Source organism: Monomorium pharaonis, chromosome 9 (genome assembly GCF_013373865.1).
Source record: "Monomorium pharaonis isolate MP-MQ-018 chromosome 9, ASM1337386v2, whole genome shotgun sequence".
NCBI classification, from domain to species: domain Eukaryota; kingdom Metazoa; phylum Arthropoda; class Insecta; order Hymenoptera; family Formicidae; genus Monomorium; species Monomorium pharaonis.
In genome coordinates, this window is record NC_050475.1 from 3,811,768 (window position 1) to 3,827,738 (window position 15,971).

Below are 15,971 nucleotides of genomic sequence, written 5' to 3' on the forward strand. Positions count from 1 at the left end.
AATACTAAATTATATAAACATATATATATTACTCAACGATAATGATTGAAATAAAATGATTTTATTTTGCGCGAATCATTTGATCAGGACGCAGTCGATTTAATTCATGTCCAAGTTTGATTGAATTGCCTTCACTTTAATATCGATTAAATCTGACGACATAATTCTCCTTTGATTATCATCAGAGATACATCATTTATTGTATTATATATTTAAAAATGGAGATGACGAAACTACGGAATGCTGTTAGCGTCAGTCGGTTTCAGTCGAGTCCACTGAAAATCAGTGTGAGGCAAGCAGAAGCAGAGCAGAGCAGAGCAGAGTAGCAGACGTCTTGGGCGGCTCGGGCGGGATAGCGAGCACGTGTGAATTCGCATGACGATCTTGCGGTCGGGTCGAGGCGACCACGTTCGCTCAAATGAACAAAAATGAATCGATGAGCAGATACGGGCCTCTCGTCGGCGCAATCGACGAGGGGACGAGCAGCGCGAGATTCCTGGTGCGAGAAACCTTCCCGGTGCAATCAATGATCGATAGCGAGATGTAAGTCGCGTTAGATCTTGGTTATCGCGGGAGGCTCTGGATACTGTGACGAATCGATTCTCTCCTCGAAATATTCGTGTTATTAATTAAAATAAATCGTAGACTCAACTGAAACTACACGAGAGTAACATGTAATTTCATTCATAATGGATGATTGTATTTGTCAAGAGATTTATCACAAGTTTAGATCTTTTATTATGAATTATCTCATTTGTTATTGATCATTGATTGTCAAAATAATTACAAGATTGCTAAAAACGCGTGTATACATTTTTTTTTCTTTATTACACTAATACAGGTTTTTGCAGCGGATACTGCAGAAGTTTTGACATATCATCAAGTCTCGATATCGCAAACATGCCCAAAAGAGGGATGGGTTGAGCAGGATGCTTTGGAGATATTAAAAGCAGTCAGAGAGTGCCTCAAACAAACTGTGTTCAACTTGAGGCAGTTAACAATAGATCCAGCTGATATAGTTGCGATTGGTGTGACAAATCAAAGAGAGACTACAGTTGTATGGGACTCCGTAACAGGAGAACCACTTTACAATGCCATAGGTAAGATTACATTTTTACAAATACTATAGATATTTTCCAACTTGTAATAATTTATACAATTTATCAATTTTGATAATATATTATAGTATGGATGGATATGAGAACTACATCAATTGTGGATGATATACTGAAGGGTATACGTAACAAGAACAAGAATTACTTGAAGCCACTTTGCGGCCTGCCAATTAGTCCATACTTTAGTGCATTAAAATTGAAATGGCTGTTAGAGAATGTACCTCGAGTTCAAGAAGCATTAGCTGCCAAACGTCTTATGTTTGGTACCATCGATTCCTGGCTGATCTGGGTTTGTTTGCACAGCAAAAGCATGAAATTTCTTATATTGATATTTAGATTAACTTACCTCATTTTGTTTGATTAGAATCTGACTGGTGGTGCTAATGGTGGTGTTCACAGTACGGATGTCACAAATGCTTCGAGGACAATGTTAATGAATATTGTGACATTAAAGTGGGATCCCACTCTATTATCATTTTTTAAGATACCTCTTGAAATTTTACCTCAAATACGAAGTTCCTCTGAGATTTATGGTTATATACAAGATGAACTGCTGCAGGGTGTTCCTATATCAGGGGTATGCAGTCTTTATATTATTTTATTCATAAAGTCCCAGAAGTTTTGCTTTAGAACTCAAGTTTTAATCAAAATGTTTATAATTGGTATTTAGAGATAAAAAACAAGAGTTGCTCTTTCTGAAAATTTAATTGGCGATGGAATGGAATATTTGGAAATAAAAGTTTAAATGAAAAATTAAATTAAAAATTAAAACAATAAGAGATCTCTACCTTTTTGTTGATAAATATTCAATAAATTCTACAACTCTTTATCTTTAAGTCTTCTGTGACTTAAATCAAGTATATTGTAAAGAAATACAGGATAATATAGTATTATAAAGAGATTTTCATTGAAATATAATCTTTAGTTTCATATTAAGATAGTAATTGTGAAGTAAAGTGGGTTCAAATATGTAAAAATTATTTGTTGCAGTGCTTAGGTGATCAACAATCAGCTTTAGTAGGTCAAATGTGTTTACAACAAGGACAGGCAAAAAGTACTTATGGCACTGGATGCTTTCTTCTTTATAATACTGGCACAGCTGTAAGAAAAAGTTTATAACATAATTATAATAGGATGCATTATATATATATATATATATATATATATATATATATATATATATATATTTAGCTGTGTGTGTGTGTGTGTGTGTGTGTGTGCGCGCGCGTGCGCGCGCGCGCGCACAGTATGTACACACACACACACACACACACACACACACACACACACACACACACACACACACACACACACACACACACACACACAGAGCTAAATTACATTCAGTATATATATGTATAGTGAATGTAATTTTGTTTCTCTGAACGTTATAGATTGTGGATTCAGCTCATGGTTTATTAACGACAGTTGCTTATCAATTGGGAGCACATGCCTCTCCAGTGTATGCTCTTGAAGGATCCATAGCTATCGCAGGTGCCGTTATACAGTGGTTGAAAGATAATCTTGGAATACTAACCGATATAAAAGACTGTGAAACTATTGTTGAACAAATGCCCGCAGGCAATCGTATTGTTTTTGTGCCAGCGTTCGCGGGATTGTATGCTCCGTACTGGAGGAAAGATGCGCGAAGGTAATACAATAAAAATTCGAAGAAACTTTAACTGCTTTATAATAATATCTAAAACTAGACATTGTTAACTAAATTGTTTACAGTGTCATATGTGGTATTAGCGAAGATACTACTAGCGCACATATTGTAAAAGCCGCTCTGCAGGCGGTATGCTTTCAAACGAGAGATATCTTGGAAGCTATGAAGGAGGACACTGGTTTAGCGCTGTCCAAACTGTTAGTTGATGGCGCGATGACCAATAATGATTTGTTGATGCAAATGCAAGCTGATATCTGTGGAATTCCAGTGGGTAGGTAGAATATTTCGTGAAAAACATTTGGATTAGGAAAGCTAATAAATTAAATAAGCACAATACAATTTTATACGAAAGTTAGGCCATTGATGTGTGAAACTACTGCACTCGGAGTTGCAATTGCTGCAGGTAGTGCGGAAGGAATACGAAAATGGGACGTGAAGATTGATACTGCCGTTCCCAGTGATATCTTTCTACCATCGATAACTGAGAATGGTGATTATTTCAATGATCAAGTTTATTATAAATGTAAAAACTTTGTGGCACTGTATAGAGAGATTAATTGACTAATATTATTTTAGAACGTGATATTTTATATTCTCAGTGGAAAATGGGTATTGATAAAAGCTTAGGTTGGGAGCCGTTCTCGGAAACAAATGGTAATTAGCAGTAAATATTTTAATATAAAAACTGATATACTAGTCAATTTTAATTGCAGATATTTCTACTACAGATGATACAAAGGATATACATAAAGTTACCGCGCCTGGTGTATTCATAATTGGCACCATAATACTGCTTATGGTTGCTAAGTATAGATCTGCTTTGTAATAAGTTTGTATATAGCACCAGTGTAATTGCATTTAAGCAGAATTTGTTTATTAATACTACTAAAAATATGTTTGCTATAAGTATTACGTGTGGCGTGCTTTATCTTTATTATTTAGTTTTATTATAAGTTTTATTATAAGTATTATAATATTTATGGATTAAAAAAGAGTCAAAAATAAAAGTGCCATGATATCGTAAAATGATTATTAGATTTTTATATACAGTATTAATAAGAACTATTTGGAAATTACTAGTTTTTTTATGTATATCCTTTAATTTGTTAATTATTTAATATTGCATTTAATAACTTTGTTTTACTTTGTTATATTACATGACACTTTATAGTTTTGCATTTAAATCTTTCTTCTTGATTCCTATGTTATCTTGGACAGCGTCTTTTGAGTTTTCATTTTCTTGACAAGTTTCTGGAGCAATTGATTCTATATGTTTATCAAACACTTTGGATTCTTGATTTACAGATACTGTAGGTAATACTTCCTGTAATAATATAAAAGATATGATAAACTGCTTAATTTTTCATCAGATGTACACATATAAACTTGTCTGCATCAATTAATTTTTACTATTGTAAAATTTATTGATCTGTCACTGATTGATGTTTGAGCGACAACAGATGTCTCGAGCCAAGCATCGCTTTTTATATTTATGATGCGCAGTCGTGCAGATTGAGGTACTAATATGCGGGTAATGAGAGAACGACACGACTGAGATATTTTAGGATGCTTAGGGAATACCACTTTGCTTTGTACTTGCTGAGAAAGAAAAGAAAAGAACGAATTGCATTAGGAAGATAATAGCAAAAAATGCGAGAAATGTAAAAAATAATCTTAACTGATATTCTTATATTTAGTAAAGATTATTTTTCTATCATATAGATTGATATTTAAATGTTTCTTGCAACTTGTTATTGATGTATAATAAAATTAATTTTTATAAACTCTAGAAGAAAGGAAGAATATATAAGAGATTAGTATCGATCTGATTACACATTGGGTGTACTAATCTTGGCATATACCTGGGTACCTTTAGCAGTTGTGCGTAATTTGTATCATCAAATGGCAGCCGACCGCAAACCATGGCATAAAGCACAACACCCATGGACCATATATCGGATAGTTGAGGATGATAAGGGATGCCTCGTAGGATTTCGGGTGACGCGTAAGCGTAACTACCACAGTAAGTTGTACTGAGGGACCATTCACCATTCTTTGAATTCATCTGTCCACGCGCAAATCCAAAGTCGGACAATTTAATGTTGAAATGATAATCCATGAGCAAATTTTCGCATTTTACGTCTCTGTAAAAGTTTTCAACGGAGAGTTACGTTAACATTATTGTGAGATATTTTCTCGACAAAATTTTTTATTTAGATGCAAGATTTCTCTCGATATAATTTTACTATGTCTTTCAAGATGCTTTAAAATCTTTTTTTAATTTTTCATTAATTATAATGATTTTATTTTTATTTTTCTTTACCTGTGCACTATGCCGTGCTTGTGGCAATAATCGATAGCTTCCAGAAGCTGTCGGAACCACCTGCGGCTACGTAATTCGTCGATGTAAGTATTGCGTCGTATAACGTCAAGCAAGCTGCCATTCTTTGCATATTCCATAATGATGTACACTCTGATGGAAAAAGTAAGCAGTAAAAGAAATTTATATAATGTCTTTTATAAGATGAATTTCTGTGTCAATCACTTTATCAATACATACATTTCTTATATTAGTCTACGTATAAATGTTATTCAAGGATTAATATAGAAGATAAACCAACCGATGTGTAGTTTCTATCGCCTGCAAAAAATGAATGAGATTTGGATGTTTTAATCCTTTGACTACCTCAATCTCACGGGGTAGGAATTTTGTGAGATATTCTTTGGGCGCCTGGAACTTTGAGACTATCTTAACTGCCACTTGGGAATCGTGTCGATCAGATTTCGCAATCTTCGCGAGCATATAACATATAAATTAGAATTAAAGGATTTTATTATCATCAAATCTATAAATTTAGAATTGAAGATTATTGTCAAAAAGGAAAGGAAAAAGGAAAAGAAAATGGGATACGTCACTTTGACGGTGGCATATGATCCAGAACCTATAGTCTTTCCAAGTATGTAACCGTGCGATTCGAGCACCGTCAATTTCTTATCCGACTTTTCACCGTTCTTTTCATCTGCAGTTAATCTCATGTCGGGCAGTTGCTCTTTCGACATACACTTTATTGGTAGCGTTGCCATTTCCGGCGAAAATAAGGCTTTCGGCTGCAAGATAGAACAAATTGCAGAATTTATTTTCCAAAACTAATACTCGATTTTAGTTTTAAAATTAGTTTCTCTTAAAAAGCAGATCTAATTTATTCGAATTTATTGTAATCAATTTTTGTAGAAGAAATATGGTAAATAATTAATATAAAGTTTTTTTCATAATAAGCATAGTGAGAGAGAGAGCAGATGTAAACTACTCTATTTTACTACCAGTAATTACCTTGACAATTTCTTCATATTACTTCAAATAAATATTGGTTTAATGAATAAGTCATTGCATACATGATTTATTTATTAAATACGAGAAATTTTAATTGAAGTTTGGCATCTGCGAAACAAGAATTTTGATTTTTTTTTTTAACGAGAGGCATGTGACAACTAAGGTGTGAAAGTCATCACAAATCGAAATTAAATCGACGAAATTAATTCAACGCAATATTTACTTAAATGTTCGGTATTTCAAGCAACTCGTTATTAAAAAAACCACTTTTATTCTTTCACTGTTAAAGATAAAGATAGTGCTAATAGATTTCGTTCTGTAGCAACATTTTGTAAAGAGAAGGAGTAAATATATAATATTTATTGGAATTGAAGTGTCAGTATAGTTTTCTAATTCTTCCACTTTTTTTCTTATATTTTTCATCTCTATGATTATATATTTAAAATATATAATCTATCGATAATATTTTCTTGAAAGTACATGAAAATTTAAATCTGGTTCTCATAATTTGTCACGTACTTTAGTTCGCTTTTATGACAGAAGTGTGTAGGTACAGTGGCGCTAGAATCGTTCTCTTTTCCAAGAGAAAAATACTTCGACCGTCGGCGACGCGTAATAATTGCTTTATCGTAAGGTGTCGTAAAAATTAACTTACTGAAAATCTACGAATCTAGCCATGGCGGATGTTTTGGATATCGATAATGCTGAGGAGTTCGAAGTTGACGACGAAGGAGATCGTAAGTTCCATTTCTCTATTATGTTTTGCGAGCGTCGGTTTCAATATATAACCTTAATTTTGTACTGAACTCCGATAAGTTTTTTGTTTTATTTTTATTTGTGTCTCCTTAACAAACCAAATATGTGTTTGTCCAATGAATTTTGGAATGTGCAATTGTTAAATAATATTGATGGAACAAGCATTGATCTCATGTGAAATCGGGAAATATGGAAAAAGATTGCAATAACATATAGTTTATAATATGAAGTGTGAAAAAAAGATAGATTATTTTGGCCTGATTTCAGAGGGTATCGCTCGTCTTAAGGAAAAAGCGAAAAAAAGGAAAGGTAGAGGCCATGGTGCAGAGCTAGTGTCAACAAGAGATGATGTTGGTCATTACGAGTCCATGAATGTAGTTGAAGAAGATGATAATGAGCCTGGTCCTCAGAGATGTAAGAATATCTTCTTTGTTCCTTCTCTAAATTAGTGTGAATTTTTATTTAGTTGCAAACCACTTAGGCTTTCTCAACTTGTTTATATGTTTAACATTTATCAGTCTAAGAATTGATTGTTTATATTTTTATTTGTAAGATTGTTACAATTGATATTCCTTGTATATTTTTAGCTGTGGAAGGATGGATCTTGTTTATAAATTCGGTGCATGAAGAGGCACAGGAGGACGATATTCAGGACAAGTTCTCTGAATTTGGTCAAATCAAGAACTTGCATTTAAATCTTGATAGAAGAACAGGATTCCTGAAAGGCTATGCGTTGGTGGAATATGAGACATTTAAGGAAGCACAAGCTGCAAAGGAAGCTCTAAACGGCACAGAAATCTTAGGTCAAGCTATTTCTGTCGATTGGTGTTTTGTAAAAGGACCAAAGAAGTAAGAATTACATTATATAATTATTTAAGATAATACAATATTTAGATTTATATATTCATATTTATATTTTGTATTTTTTCATTTTCATAGAATCCGAAAAAGAAGTCACAGGAGGCGATGAGTATTATAGATTAATGACTATGATCATATCTTCTATTATGCATCGTTATTTCAAACAAAATAAGGTTATTTTATATTTGATAAGCATTCTGAAAAATGCTGGGAATTACATATAAATTCTCTTTTCAACAAGATTTTGCTCTTGTATTAATTATCTATTTAATTGTAAACAACTTTATATGCAGTCATTGGTAATAAATAGAAAATTAGGAATTTGTCCAGGTATCATCTGTTATATAAGCAAGAACATTAATACTTTATATGAACATTTCAATTTGATTTGTTTCATGTATCTCTTGTCACTGACAATAATTTTTTTTGGTTTTACATTCATCATCGCATTTTATATGAACAAAAATATATATGTTATTAAAATTTTATTTTTGCACTTGATACTGTGTATAATATATATATATATATAAATTTTACAATTTGATTTGATTGTAATATATATATATATATATATATATATATATATATATATATATTATACACAGTATCAAGTGCAAAAATAAAATTTTAATAACATATATATTTTTGTTAAATGTTACATATTTGCATATATATGCAAATATGTAACATTTAATAAAAATTCCTATACATCAAATCGTGTAATTTTACTTCTCCTTAATGTGCAATACTTAAACAGTGCAAGTATAAGAAACAAGGAGTTATGGCAAAATAATACGACAACTTTTAAATTTCTATTGACACATGCATTGTGATTTTGAAAGATACTCGCATATTCAATCAGATTTTTTTGCATGTCTCTCGTATTTGCCGATAAATAAGAAAATATAGAGATAATAGATGTTTCTATATTTATTATACAAAAGATATCCTAATAAATAAATGAAGCGACACCGTGTATTAAGCATAATAATTCAGATTTGCTTTCTTTTTTGCTTGCACCTCGTTAATAGCTTCCATCAAGTCTTCGTGAGTAACTTCTGTTGCGTTGCGTCGTAATGCTATCATACCCTGAAATATATCACATCTCTATTATTATTCTGATAAGTTACGTGGAAAGACTGAGTAAAATAAGCTTATTAATTAAACAATGTATTAATTTTTTGCAGCACAATTTAGATTTTATTGGATATTACATTTAGATATTAGAGCTTTTATATATATATATATATATCAGCGAGATAGACAAAAAATTAATTATATTTAATATTTTAAACTAAAAAGCAATACTTGCTATTATTGACTGATTCTGAATTTAAATGCTTACCGCTTCTACGCAAACAGCTTTACACTGTGCTCCATTAAAATCGTCTGTAGATCTGGATAATTCCTCGAAATTTACATCGGGTGACATGTTCATCTTGCGCGAATGTATTTGCATGATGCGCGCTCTGGCTTCTTCATTAGGATGCGGAAACTCGATCTTCCTATCCAAACGTCCAGATCGCAGCAGAGCCGGGTCCAAGATGTCGACTCTGTTTGTGGCGGCGATCACTTTAATGTCTGCAGTCGAACTGAACCCGTCTAGCTGATTCAATAGCTCTAACATTGTACGCTGTACTTCCCTGTCTCCCGCTTTCTCCGAATCAAAACGTTTTGTGCCGATAGCGTCTAATTCATCAATGAATATTATCGCTGGAGCCTTTTCCTTGGCCAACGAGAACGCGTCTCTCACCAATTTTGCACCATCGCCAATAAACATCTGTACCAGTTGTGGTCCTGCCAGTTTTAGGAAGGTAGATTTTGTTTGGGCGGCACAAGCTCTGGCCAGTAGGGTCTTCCCAGTTCCAGGTGGACCATAGAGTAGAACTCCCTTGGGCGGCTGTATTCCCAAGTTCTCAAACTTTTCTTTATGCGTCATAGGCAATACAACAGCCTCGATCAGCTCCTGAATCTGCTTGTCCAGTCCACCAATATCGGAGTACTGCTCTGTAGGTCTCTCGTCTACCTCCATGGCCTTGACCCGGGCATCGTATTCAGCCGGGAGAGTTTCTAAGACGAGATAACTGTCCTTATTGACTCCTACCAAGTCACCTGGCTTCAGCGATTCAGCATCGACTAGACCGATTACAGGCAAAAAATACGTCTGGCGAGTCGATGTCTTTATCACCGCGCATTTTCCCTTTCTTTGAGCATCCAAATCGACCACTGCTCCGTCTTCTTCCCCCATGTCCTGCGGGTCGACATCTAACAGCTCGATAACATTCGATACCAGGTACGGCAGGGTTTTGTTCACCTTAATCTTCTCTGTATTCTCTTTAATCTTATCGTTTTGCGCCTGGAGTTCGTGAGAAATCCGCATCACTTCGCTCTTCATTATCTTGATTTCGTTATCCAAAAGTCGCGTACGTGACACGATTTCATCTGTTGACATTCGTAAGACATCCTCTCCCAAAGTTTCCTATGAAAAGGGCAATGTAAACCTCCTTTTTTTTACAAAGTTTCATTTTATATTAATAAAAATATACTGCAATTTTAAGTAATATCATAAATAAACTCAATATTATATTATTCAGATTGAATTCAAACTTAAGTATTATTTTTAGTTTTTATAGTTTGGGGATTAAAGACAAAATGGAACAAAATGAGCAATTGTAAGCTTCTTAATAATAAATTTCCTCTTGCAGTTTTTCTTGGATACAAAGTGAAAAATATTAATTATTCATTATTGGTGCAGTAGATTTAGTTACTTTGAAAGATTAACTCAATAGCTTATAATATAGCTAATAATATAAGCTAAATAATTATAAATATCCATATTAATTTTGGAAAAATGTAGATACATAGAGAAACTCGTTTTACATTTTTTGTATTTTACACATGAAAAATAATCTTATTATTATTTACATTTGAATGAAACAAGATTTCCAACTATATAAGACAAAGAAAAAAATGTGATACAATGAGGAGAATTAAACAAATACATCAGCTAGGAAAAAAGGAAGTGAGAAGACAAAATTATATTAATCAAGAAAAGGTTCAATTAATTAAATATACGAATTTGTCTGTGTTTGTTGTAGTATTAGTCGCGAAGTATAGCACGATATTGCATCTGTGTCCTTAGATATGCTTGTCATTCGTGCGCCATAACCTATGGGATGCAGAATTACGTACCTCTCCATCTTCCCAGATAGACTTATCCTCGAGCGTGGCCATTTAAAAGCTATGAGAGCTCTTCGTCTGCAACCTAACGTTGTCTTGCGATTAAGACGTAAAAGATTCCTTAGAAAAACCAGTCTCTCTAAAACAGTCAGCTCTACACAGCAAGTTCAGCAAATTTGCTGCTTGCGTCGCGACAGCAACCTTGTCAATTCACCGACTGCTCTAAAACAGTACGGTAAAATTTCGAAAGATGGCGACACCTGTCGCATTTCGGCCCCCTTCTCGTTCAGACACTATTATTTTCTCTTATTCTCTTCTCAGATAATCCCGATTAATTTAATCAGTTACTAATTCAACCAGAACTTTTAACTATACAAATTTTTAAATCCGGAATCAAATATTCTTTTTATAAAATTAATTATGTTAATGATATAGTGTAGATATTGATAAGATCGCTGATTTAATTAATTTGATCAAAGTTGCCCTTATATCCATTAATTTCTATCAATGTAGATTAATTTTTATCTTAAGGTTAACTTATTTTTTATTCTTTTTTAAAGTTTTAAGAATTAAGAAAAATACGAAAAGAATAAGTTATATATTAATCCACATTGGTAAAAATGGATATTAATGCAGTTTTTTTGAAGGGCCTATTTTTGCTGAATATTATTTATTAAATGTTAATCTCTTTTAAATGATCAAACAATTAGAAGTAATAAGTTACTTTTAATTATCGAAAAGACACTTGATTCATATTTTCTAATAGATTGTTAAATTTTTTTATTTTTTAGGTAACTCATAATATATGCGATTTTTTCTCAAAGCAATTTATAAAACATTTTTTTATAAACAAAGGATTAACAAAATTGCTCTGATAAATCAATTTTCCAGGAAGTCTAGCCTTTTGCAAATTAAATGTTCCGATTTTAAAAATCAAATAAAAAAAATAAGGTGAAAAAGCAGTAATAAGCAAAATAATAAGAAAAAAAACAACGTGTTAGAACATTTAAGTTCGTCAAAAAGATGTCTACGTAAGGTCAGTTATTACTTTTGATTGTCCAGTTTGTAAAAGAAAATTATGAAGTTGTCATCTGTCATCTGTATTTGGAACAAGTTGCCAATAATGGCAGTACATCACCTGTCAAAGATAAAATCAAACTCATTTTATTTGATTGTGAATCAATAGAGCCAACCACAACTTAGATTTTTAATTTAAAATGTTACTTTTTTATATGCAAGCAGAATTGTTTACTTTTGTTTTATTTTGTATATAAATTGCTACAAATGCACAGCTGCGTTTTTTCATCAAATGTGACAGGTGTAAAATTATATTTAGATAGATTTTTAAATTGCATCGCAATAAAAAATATCGGAGAAAGGATACGATGGAGCTTACAAGTACGATTATTATAAAATCTTGCTTTATTATTTATAATCCTTATTTAAAACATATATTTTAAAATGAAAAATAATTACGATAATAAATCAAGAGGAGGATGTAAACTTTCATCTTCAAACTTTAAATGTACACGTTCACCGTAAGCACGAATTTGCACGAAAGCATGGAATGAAGAAAAATGAAGACGTTATTCGACAAAGTACATCGGCAAGTTTGAGAATAATAACCTACGATGGGCAAAGTGCGGGGTCTGCATAGAGTCACGCGAAGACTTCCGTGAGTTTTGCACACGAGGGTCGCATCTGTACACTGCGGCCTGCCTGCATCTCCGGGGGATGCACCTACGGTTTCGGGCTAATCGGGAAGCAACGAGTTCGCAACGGATAGATGCAGCTTTCATTAAACTCTATTAACGCTAATTACAAAATAACTGAAGGCTAATTACAGAATAATTGTGGCACATAAATAAACATCTATACGAAGTTGCGGTGAGAATAGTTAATAAGCAGGGTTAATTTGCAGGGACCGATGTATATCGCATTGCGGCCCAAGCATCAAATCTTACTTTAGGGACGCAACTCGCCTCAGTGCAATAATTTTTAATCACAGTCGGGCTTTGCAAAATGTAAAATGGCATTACAATGAACGGGTGCAATGGGCGACATAAATTCGCGGAGTAAATAATAGAATCGAGAAAAGTATTGTCGAAATAATTTAATATTCCTTCGTAAATATTTATGCCTCAGTAATTTGCGAATAAAGATCATAAAATTTGAATGTACTTTATTATTACCGGGTATCGAAAGAAATGCATTCAGCAAAAGAAGTTCGGCATAAGACCGATAAAATTGACGGTGCTGGCGACTCTTTTTACTCGGTTACTTAACTACCGCGTTTCCGTTAAGCGCGATCCCGAATCGCGTAAAATATCAGATTTCACCGCGACTATGAAGTCCGGAGTCTTAAGAGAAGTGCCGAGAGTTTTGCAACTTTTATCGCGAGCGTGCAATATCGCGAGGTATACATTACCGAATTTCCATATCGACCTTTCGCCGTCGAAGAGGGCTACCCGAGCTTTTATAACGGACCGTAACTTAAAGCCGTGCATTATCAACTCTACGAGACACTTGGTCATCACCAAGGGAGTTCATAACACGTATAGAGTAATCCTTCGATAAAGCGTAACAAAAGTGGTTCCGAATGTGTTCGCAAACAATGGAGAAAAATACCATATGTATTACACATCCTTTCATGATCCTTCAACGATCCTTCTTTGTGGCTGAAAGAAAAGTATATTTTGAGAGTTTCATAATCGATGATTGTTCTAAAGTTATTAGTTAACTTATAACAATATCTCGATGCCGTTTTCAATTTGTTATTAAGTCAATGGAACATTTGCAATTCATATCTCTTCTACATTTTGAAAAAAATTATACATGTGTTGTAAAACTAGGAAATCTTAAAAAAAAAGTTTTTTAAAATTTTAAAATAAAATAATTTTATATGTACAAATATTTAAAGAAATAAAAGATGGTTCATTCTCTATAATATTATTTGGGTAATATTTTTAAATTGCATAATTTGTCACTTATACATATTCTTATCTCTGTATTACATATTTTCATAAAAAAATTATAAAACATTGCAAATTAAAAATTTTTTGCGAAGGCAAGATAATTTTATAAAATTGTATTTTTGTTTAAACTAGTTTTCAATATAGTATAATTATTATAATTATTTAATTTCACGATTACTATTAATTATATGTATGAAGCGTGATTAACGATTAATTCCAATGATTAGTTTAGTCATAAACGTCACTTAATAATCAACTTTAAAAATTATCGCAAAAATAATTGATTACCGTCACCGGCCGAGGTGCATAAAGAGAATGTCGATGTAGCAAAGCGGAATATTGTTAACAACAAACTTTCCGACAGGGACATCTATTTTCTAACAAAATTGATAGCTTAGACATAATTATGAAGCGTGATCAGATTTCACGCGCTAACGAACAGTTGCAAGTTTTCCAAGTTTTAATAAGTTACGTACTTCGCTACGCGATGTAAGACGAGATAGTTTTCGATACGGCTGGTACGTGCAAAACGAGGGATATCAAAAATACGTGTCCCCGCTCCATTACCTTGATGATAAATGCTAACACGTATCGCATCGCAAAATAAATATTTCCGCTGGCTCTCATAAATTCCGTAATAATTCTCTGACCCTCTTATTCCAACGATGAAGAATCGTTTCGAGTATCATTCACGATCAGTCTGCTTTCTCCCTTAATTTTCTGGTTAAAACAACCATGAAACTCGACGTTAACTTTTATCTTATTGTTACGAACATTTTAGCAGGAACTTGGGCAGAGATAAAACAAAACTAAACGACAGCTGCATTAAGTTTTTGAAAGGTTATCATTATTTGCGTAAAAATAGCGAATTGTTATGTCAGATAATCGTTATTCATTATTTTGGAGTTGATGGTTTTTTTATTTCCCGATTTCGGTACTTTCCACAGACGTATCGTGGTTGCAGTTACACGTGGGATATATGTAACTGCATCTCGTTGAATTGTTAAATAGCAACTACGTAAATGTGCGCTAATTAAGCACGAATATTATTCCGTCCGTGCGCTGTTCGACGAATTTGATATTCGCGTTGTGTTTTTCATTATCGTTAACTCCGCTTGACGGATTAATTACTGACAGCTCGTTGAACGTCCGATAATGCAAAAAATCTTACAAAATACTTTTTTCGCACATTTGTATAAGAATTCACGATTTAATCAAATTAATATATCGGAATGATGATCAAAACGTTATCGTATAATAATTAATTGTGTAATAATTAACCGATATTGGACGGCAGGATAAGAGACTCGAAAATATAATATAATGATATCATAAATGGGGGTTTGCGTTTCATGCGTAGGCCATAAAAGCTTATAAACATGTGCACTATTAAAATTTCGCTTTATTTCGCACAATAGGACTGCTTTAATTAAATCCGATATCAGGAACTGTCGAAATTTGCGCGATAAATGCGCAAGATAGAAATATATTACACTTCTGAAATTTTCCCGAAATTAACATATAATTCTTGTTGAAATATACTTTTCATAATAAAGTCATGAGACTCCATTGTTTCATTTGATAGTAATAACCGTCGACGTGCTCGGATATGCACGCGAAAGACGCGTCGCCCGGAGCTCGTCCTTGACAACACGGCCATCGAAGCCGTCGCGAAACCTTTTAGACCAGACGTTATTAAATTATGCTGACTTGACCCACATTCGAGTACGTGTCATTTCCTTTTTTACTTAATGCCTGCCCGTGAAACGTTTCACCGACGACGCCCGGTAACGACTTTTAAGTGCAGCATCTTGCAGCGACGTTTCCATCTTGAACTTCTGAAAAACTGACGGTAACCGAAGTAAGCCCCCGATCGACGGGGGGGGGGGGCTCGAGGTAAAAACCAGTGGTGGTGACCCGGGCGTTTCCCGGGTGGAAGGAGAGAGAGAGAGAGACGCGAATTGGAGGAGGCACCGGAATTTCGGCGCCGAATTCAATTTAACGTTTATTAATATGCAAGCGCGTTACTCAACTCGGCGCCAAACAACGGGGGCACTCCGATTTCCGAGTCGGTCGTGTTTGAC

At 33.6% G+C, this 15,971-nt stretch overlaps 4 protein-coding genes across 7 annotated transcripts; 2 read left to right on the plus strand and 2 right to left on the minus strand.

The window, feature by feature from the left end:
• The first annotated feature begins 73 nt into the window (after positions 1-73).
• Positions 74-3,810, plus strand: LOC105833543 (glycerol kinase). Of its 3 annotated transcripts, none has more exons than XM_012675355.3 (10): positions 74-499; positions 842-1,100; positions 1,187-1,404; positions 1,480-1,692; positions 2,106-2,216; positions 2,510-2,766; positions 2,850-3,055; positions 3,137-3,274; positions 3,361-3,438; positions 3,498-3,810. In XM_012675355.3, exons 1-10 carry the CDS (start codon positions 419-421, stop codon positions 3,608-3,610), a joined length of 1,674 nt encoding a protein of 557 aa, XP_012530809.1. In that variant the 5' UTR covers positions 74-418; the 3' UTR covers positions 3,611-3,810. The 3 variants fall into 3 exon arrangements, 2 of the variants coding, with proteins under 2 accessions (XP_012530809.1, XP_012530810.1); XM_012675356.3 differs by having other exon boundaries at positions 3,513-3,810; XR_003626531.2 differs by lacking the exon at positions 3,498-3,810 and having other exon boundaries at positions 3,141-3,274; positions 3,361-3,375.
• Positions 3,811-3,913: 103 nt separating this feature from the next.
• On the minus strand, positions 3,914-6,540 carry LOC105833537 (testis-specific serine/threonine-protein kinase 4). Of its 2 annotated transcripts, XM_036292338.1 has the most exons (7): positions 6,116-6,540; positions 5,701-5,892; positions 5,406-5,575; positions 5,108-5,257; positions 4,655-4,928; positions 4,195-4,383; positions 3,914-4,108 (listed from the first exon to the last, which is right to left on the minus strand). In XM_036292338.1, exons 2-7 carry the CDS (start codon positions 5,866-5,868, stop codon positions 3,950-3,952), a joined length of 1,110 nt encoding a protein of 369 aa, XP_036148231.1. In that variant the 5' UTR covers positions 5,869-5,892; positions 6,116-6,540; the 3' UTR covers positions 3,914-3,949. The 2 variants fall into 2 exon arrangements, with proteins under 2 accessions (XP_036148231.1, XP_036148232.1); XM_036292339.1 differs by having other exon boundaries at positions 3,966-4,383; positions 4,647-4,928; positions 5,701-6,540.
• Positions 6,541-6,665: 125 nt separating this feature from the next.
• LOC105833535 (RNA-binding protein 8A) lies at positions 6,666-8,055 on the plus strand. Its single transcript, XM_012675342.3, has 4 exons — positions 6,666-6,852; positions 7,139-7,285; positions 7,459-7,720; positions 7,811-8,055. Exons 1-4 carry the CDS (start codon positions 6,792-6,794, stop codon positions 7,839-7,841), a joined length of 501 nt encoding a protein of 166 aa, XP_012530796.1. The 5' UTR covers positions 6,666-6,791; the 3' UTR covers positions 7,842-8,055.
• Positions 8,056-8,638: 583 nt separating this feature from the next.
• On the minus strand, positions 8,639-11,129 carry LOC105836291 (26S proteasome regulatory subunit 6A-B). The gene is made up of 3 exons (XM_012680225.3): positions 10,925-11,129; positions 9,078-10,211; positions 8,639-8,821 (listed from the first exon to the last, which is right to left on the minus strand). The coding sequence occupies exons 1-3, from the start codon at positions 10,964-10,966 to the stop codon at positions 8,711-8,713; spliced, it is 1,287 nt and encodes a 428-aa protein (XP_012535679.1). The 5' UTR covers positions 10,967-11,129; the 3' UTR covers positions 8,639-8,710.
• Positions 11,130-15,971: the final 4,842 nt, after the last annotated feature.

Coding starts and splice junctions, on each gene's coding strand:
- LOC105833537 (XM_036292338.1), bottom strand. CDS start 5,868: ATGGCAACGCTACCAATAAAGTGTATGTCGAAAGAGCAACTGCCCGAC. Junction 5,258..5,405: donor GCGATAGAAACTACACATCG/GTTGGTTTATCT, acceptor TTTTTCCATCAG/AGTGTACATCATTATGGAAT. Junction 4,109..4,194: donor GATCAATAAATTTTACAATA/GTAAAAATTAAT, acceptor ATATTATTACAG/GAAGTATTACCTACAGTATC.
- LOC105833535 (XM_012675342.3), top strand. CDS start 6,792: ATGGCGGATGTTTTGGATATCGATAATGCTGAGGAGTTCGAAGTTGAC. Junction 6,853..7,138: donor AGTTGACGACGAAGGAGATC/GTAAGTTCCATT, acceptor GCCTGATTTCAG/AGGGTATCGCTCGTCTTAAG. Junction 7,721..7,810: donor TTTGTAAAAGGACCAAAGAA/GTAAGAATTACA, acceptor TCATTTTCATAG/AATCCGAAAAAGAAGTCACA.
- LOC105833543 (XM_012675355.3), top strand. CDS start 419: ATGAACAAAAATGAATCGATGAGCAGATACGGGCCTCTCGTCGGCGCA. Junction 1,101..1,186: donor ACCACTTTACAATGCCATAG/GTAAGATTACAT, acceptor AATATATTATAG/TATGGATGGATATGAGAACT. Junction 1,693..2,105: donor AGGGTGTTCCTATATCAGGG/GTATGCAGTCTT, acceptor TATTTGTTGCAG/TGCTTAGGTGATCAACAATC.
- LOC105836291 (XM_012680225.3), bottom strand. CDS start 10,966: ATGGCCACGCTCGAGGATAAGTCTATCTGGGAAGATGGAGAG. Junction 10,212..10,924: donor CTATCTGGGAAGATGGAGAG/GTACGTAATTCT, acceptor CCCTTTTCATAG/GAAACTTTGGGAGAGGATGT. Junction 8,822..9,077: donor AAGCTGTTTGCGTAGAAGCG/GTAAGCATTTAA, acceptor GATATATTTCAG/GGTATGATAGCATTACGACG.